The sequence below is a fragment of the Pristiophorus japonicus genome, unplaced genomic scaffold (genome assembly GCF_044704955.1).
Source record: "Pristiophorus japonicus isolate sPriJap1 unplaced genomic scaffold, sPriJap1.hap1 HAP1_SCAFFOLD_3929, whole genome shotgun sequence".
Classification (NCBI taxonomy): Eukaryota; Metazoa; Chordata; class Chondrichthyes; family Pristiophoridae; genus Pristiophorus; species Pristiophorus japonicus.
Window position 1 is genome coordinate 1 of NW_027253793.1, and position 4,711 is coordinate 4,711.

General features: G+C 78.0%; 1 protein-coding gene across 1 annotated transcript; it reads left to right on the plus strand.

Moving 5' to 3' along the window:
- Nucleotides 1-1,135: 1,135 nt before the first annotated feature.
- On the plus strand, nucleotides 1,136-4,188 carry LOC139250572 (octapeptide-repeat protein T2-like; the record flags this gene model as incomplete). Its single annotated transcript, XM_070872966.1, has 2 exons — nucleotides 1,136-1,256; nucleotides 4,099-4,188. Coding segments are annotated over 2 exons (211 nt in total), but the record flags the coding sequence as incomplete, so codon positions are not given.
- Nucleotides 4,189-4,711: the final 523 nt, after the last annotated feature.

The window sequence follows — 4,711 nt, forward strand, 5'->3', positions numbered from 1 at the left end:
GAGGGCGAGCGAGGGGAGAGCGCGCGAGGGCGAGCGAGGGAGAGTGCGCGCGGGCGAGGGCGAGCGAGGGAGAGCGCGCGAGGGCGAGCGAGGGAGAGTGCGCGCGGGCGAGGGCGAGCGAGGGAGAGTGCGCGCGGGCGAGGGCGAGCGAGGGAGAGCCGGGGGCGGAGCGCGGGCGAGGGCGAGCGAGGGAGAGCGCGCGCGGGCGAGGGCGAGCGAGGGAGAGCGCGCGAGGGGCGAGGGCGAGCGAGGGAGAGCGCGCGCGGGCGAGGGCGAGCGAGGGAGAGCGCGGTCGAGGGCGAGCGAGGGAGAGCGCGCGCGGGCGAGGGCGAGCGAGGGAGAGCGCGCGAGGGCGAGCGAGGGAGAGTGCGCGGGGCGAGGGCGAGCGAGGGAGAGCGCGCGCGGGCGAGGGCGAGCGAGGGAGAGCGCGCGGCGGGCGATGGCGAGCGTGGAGAGCGCGCGCGGCGAGCGAGGGAGAGCGCGCGGGGGCGAGGGCGAGCGAGGCAGAGCGCGCGCGGGCGAGGGCGAGCGAGGGAGAGCGCGCGCGGGCGAGGGCAAGTGCGCTTGAGCGAGCGAGGGAGAGCGCGCGGGGGCGAGCGAGGGAGAGCGCGCGGGGGCGAGCGAAGGAGAGCGCGCGCGGGCGAGGGCAAGCGAGGGCGAGGGAGGCGAGTGCAAGGGAGGGCGAGGGAGAGCGCGGTCGGGCGAGGGCGAGCGAGGGAGAGCGCGCGAGGGCGAGCGAGGGAGAGCGCGGGCGAGGGCGAGCGAGGGAGAGCGCGGGCGAGGGCGAGCGAGGGAGAGCGCGGGCGAGGGCGAGCGAGGGAGAGCGCGGTCGAGGGCGAGCGCGGTCGAGGGCGAGCGAGGAGAGCGCGGGCGAGGGCGAGCGAGGGAGAGCGCGGGCGAGGGAGAGCGCGGTCGAGGGCGAGCGAGGGAGAGCGCGCGCGGGCGAGCGAGGGAGAGCGCGCGCGGGCGAGCGAGGGAGAGCGCGCGAGGGCGAGCGAGGGAGATCGCGCGCGGGCGAGGGAGCGCGAGGTCGAGGGAACGCAAGGGAGAGCGAGGTGGAGGGCGAGGGAGGGCGAGGTCAAGAGAGGGCGCACGGGCGAGCGAGAGCGAGGAAGAGCGCGCGGGCGAGGGCAAGCGAGGGAGCGAGGGCGAGAGAGCGAGGGAGAGCACGCGCGAGGGAGCGCGAGAGCAAGCCAGGGAGCGCGAGGGCGAGCGCGCGAGGGCGAGGGAGCGCGAGGGCGAGCGCGCGAGGGCGAGTGAGCGCGAGGGAGCGCGAGGGCGAGCGCGCGAGGGCGAGTGAGCGCGAGTGAGCGCGAGGGCGTGGGAGCGCGAGCGCGAGGGCGAGCGAGGGAGTGGGAGAGCGAGGGCGAGGGAGAGCGAGGGCGAGGGAGAGCGAGGGCGAGGGAGCGCGAGGAAGAGCGAGCGCAAGGTAGAGCGAGGGAGAGCGGGCGAGAGCGAGCGAGGAGAGCGGGCGAGGGAGATCGTGCGAGGGAGATCGGGCGAGTGCAGACGAGGGCAGGCGAGGGCGAGCGAGGGAGAGCGCGCGCGGGCGAGGGCGAGCGAGGGAGAGCGCGCACGGGCGAGGGCGAGCGAGGGAGAGCGCGCGCGGCGAGCGAGGGAGAGCGCGTGCGGGCGAGGGAGAGCGCGGGCGAGGGCGAGGGAGGGAGAGCGGGCGAGGGCGAGCGAGGGAGAGCGGGCGAGGGCGAGCGAGGGAGAGCGGGCGAGGGCGAGCGAGGGAGAGCGCGGGTGAGGGAGAGCGCGGTCGAGGGCGAGCGAGGGAGAGCGCGCGCGGGCGAGCGAGGGAGAGCGCGCGCGGGCGAGCGAGGGAGAGCGCGCGAGGGCGAGCGAGGGCGAGCGAGGGAGATCGCGCGCGGGCGAGGGAGCGCGAGGTCGAGGGAACGCGAGGGAGAGCGAGGTGGAGGGCGAGGGAGGGCGAGGTCAAGAGAGGGCGCACGGGCGAGCGAGAGCGAGGAAGAGCGCGCGGGCGAGGGCAAGCGAGGGAGCGAGGGAGCGAGGGCGAGAGAGCGAGGGCGAGAGAGCGAGGGAGAGCACGCGCGAGGGCGAGGGAGCGCGAGAGCAAGCCAGGGAGCGCGAGGGCGAGCGCGCGAGGGCGAGTGAGCGCGAGGGAGCGCGAGGGCGAGGGAGCGCGAGGGCGAGGGAGCGCGAGGGCGAGCGAGGGAGTGGGAGAGCGAGAGCGAGGGAGAGCGAGGTCGAGGGAGAGCGAGGGCGAGGGAGAGCGAGGGCGAGGGAGCGCGAGGAAGAGCGAGCGCAAGGTAGAGCGAGGGAGAGCGGGCGAGAGCGAGCGAGGAGAGCGGGCGAGGGAGATCGTGCGAGGGCGAGAGAGGGCGAGAGAGGGAGAGCGCGCGCGGGCGAGGGCGAGCGAGGGAGAGCGCGCACGGGCGAGGGAGAGCGCGGGCGAGGGCGAGGGAGCGCGAGGTCGAGCGAGGGCGTGGGCGAGCGAGGGCGTGGGCGAGTGAGGGCGCGAGATAGCGCGAGGGCGAGGGAGCGCGAAGGAGCGCGAGGTTGAGGGAGCGCGAGGGGGAGGGCGAGGGAGCGCGAGGGCGAGGGAGCGCGAGGGCGCGCGCACGGGCGAGCGAGGGAGAGCGCGGGCGAGGGCGCGCGGGCGAGCGAGGGAGAGCGCGGTCGAGGGCGAGCGAGGGAGAGCGGGCGAGGGCGAGCAAGGTAGAGCGCGCACGGGCGAGGGCGAGCGAGGCAGAGCGCGCGCGGGCGAGGGCGAGCGAGGGAGAGCGCGCGCGGGCGAGGGCGTGCGGGCGAGCGAGGGAGAGCGCGCGCGGGCGAGGGCGAGCGAGGGAGAGCGCGCGCGGGCAAGGGCGAGCGAGGGAGAGCGCGCGCGAGTGAGGGCGAGCGAGGCAGAGCGCGCGGCGAGCGAGGGAGAGCGCGTGCGGGCGAGGGAGAGCGCGGGCGAGGGCGAGGGAGCGCGAGGTCGAGCGAGGGCGTGGGCGAGCGAGGGCGTGGGCGAGTGAGGGCGCAAGATAGCGCGAGGGCGAGGGAGCGCAAAGGAGCGAGAGGTCGAGGGAGCGCGAGGGGGAGGGCGAGGGAGCGCGAGGGCGAGGGAGCGCGAGGGCTCGCGCACGGGCGAGCGAGGGAGAGCGAGGGAGAGCGCGGGCGAGGGCGAGCGAGGGAGAGCGCGCGCGGGCGAGGGCGAGCGAGGGAGAGCGCGCGAGGGCGAGCGAGGGAGAGAGCGCACGGGCGATGGCGAGCGTGGGAGAGCGCGCGCGGCGAGCGAGGGAGAGCGCGCGGGGGCGAAGGCGAGCGAGGCAGAGCGCGCGCGGGCGAGGGCGAGCGAGGGAGAGCGCGCGCGGGCGAGGGCAAGCGCGCTTGGGCGAGCGAGGGAGAGCGCGCGGGGGCGAGCGAGGGAGAGCGCGCGGGGGCGAGCGAAGGAGAGCGCGCGCGGGCGAGGGCAATCGAGGGCGAGGGAGAGCGAGTGCAAGGGAGGGCGAGGGAGAGCGCGGTCGGGCGAGGGCGAGCGAGGGAGAGCGCGCGAGGGCGAGCGAGGGAGAGCGCGGGCGAGGGCGAGCGAGGGAGAGCGCGGGCGAGGGCGAGCGCGGGCGAGGGCGAGCGAGGGAGAGCGCGGTCGAGGGCGAGCGAGGGAGAGCGCGCGCGGGCGAGGGCGAGCGAGGGAGAGCGCGGGCGAGGGAGAGCGCGGTCGAGGGCGAGCGAGGGAGAGCGCGCGCGGGCGAGCGAGGGAGAGCGCGCGCGGGCGAGCGAGGGAGAGCGCGCGCGGGCGAGCGAGGGAGAGCGCGCGAGGGCGAGCGAGGGAGATCGCGCGCGGGCGAGGGAGCGCGAGGTCGAGGGAACGCGAGGGAGAGCGAGGTGGAGGGCGAGGGAGGGCGAGGTCAAGAGAGGGCGCACGGGCGAGCGAGAGCGAGGAAGAGCGCGCGGGCGAGGGCAAGCGAGGGAGCGAGGGTGAGAGAGCGAGGGCGAGAGAGCGAGGGAGAGCACGCGCGAGGGCGAGGGAGCGCGAGAGCAAGCCAGGGAGCGCGAGGGCGAGCGCGCGAGGGCGAGGGAGCGCGAGGGCGAGCGCGCGAGGGCGAGTGAGGGCGAGGGAGCGCGAGGGCGAGGGAGCGCGAGGGCGAGGGCGAGCGAGGGAGTGGGAGAGCGAGGGCGAGGGAGAGCGAGGGCGAGGGAGAGCGAGGGCGAGGGAGCGCGAGGAAGAGCGAGCGCAAGGTAGAGCGAGGGAGAGCGGGCGAGAGCGAGCGAGGAGAGCGGGCGAGGGAGATCGTGCGAGGGAGATCGGGCGAGTGCAGACGAGGGCAGGCGAGGGCAGGCGAGGGCGAGCGAGGGAGAGCGCGCGCGGGCGAGGGCGAGCGAGGGAGAGCGCGCACGGGCGAGGGCGAGCGAGGGAGAGCACGCGCGGCGAGCGAGGGAGAGCGCGTGCGGGCGAGGGAGAGCGCGGGCGAGGGCGAGGGAGCGCGAGGTCGAACGAGGGCGTGGGCGAGCGAGGGCGTGGGTGAGCGAGGGCGTGGGCGAGTGAGGGCGCGAGATAGCGCGAGGGCGAGGGAGCGCGAAGGAGCGAGAGGGAGCGCGAGGTTGAGGGAGCGCGAGGTTGAGGGAGCGCGAGGGGGAGGGCGAGGGAGCGCGAGGGCGAGGGAGCGCGAGGGCGCGCGCACGGGCGAGCGAGGGAGAGCGTGGGCGAGGGCGCGCGGGCGAGCGAGGGAGAGCGGGCGAGGGCGAGCGAGGTAGAGCGCGC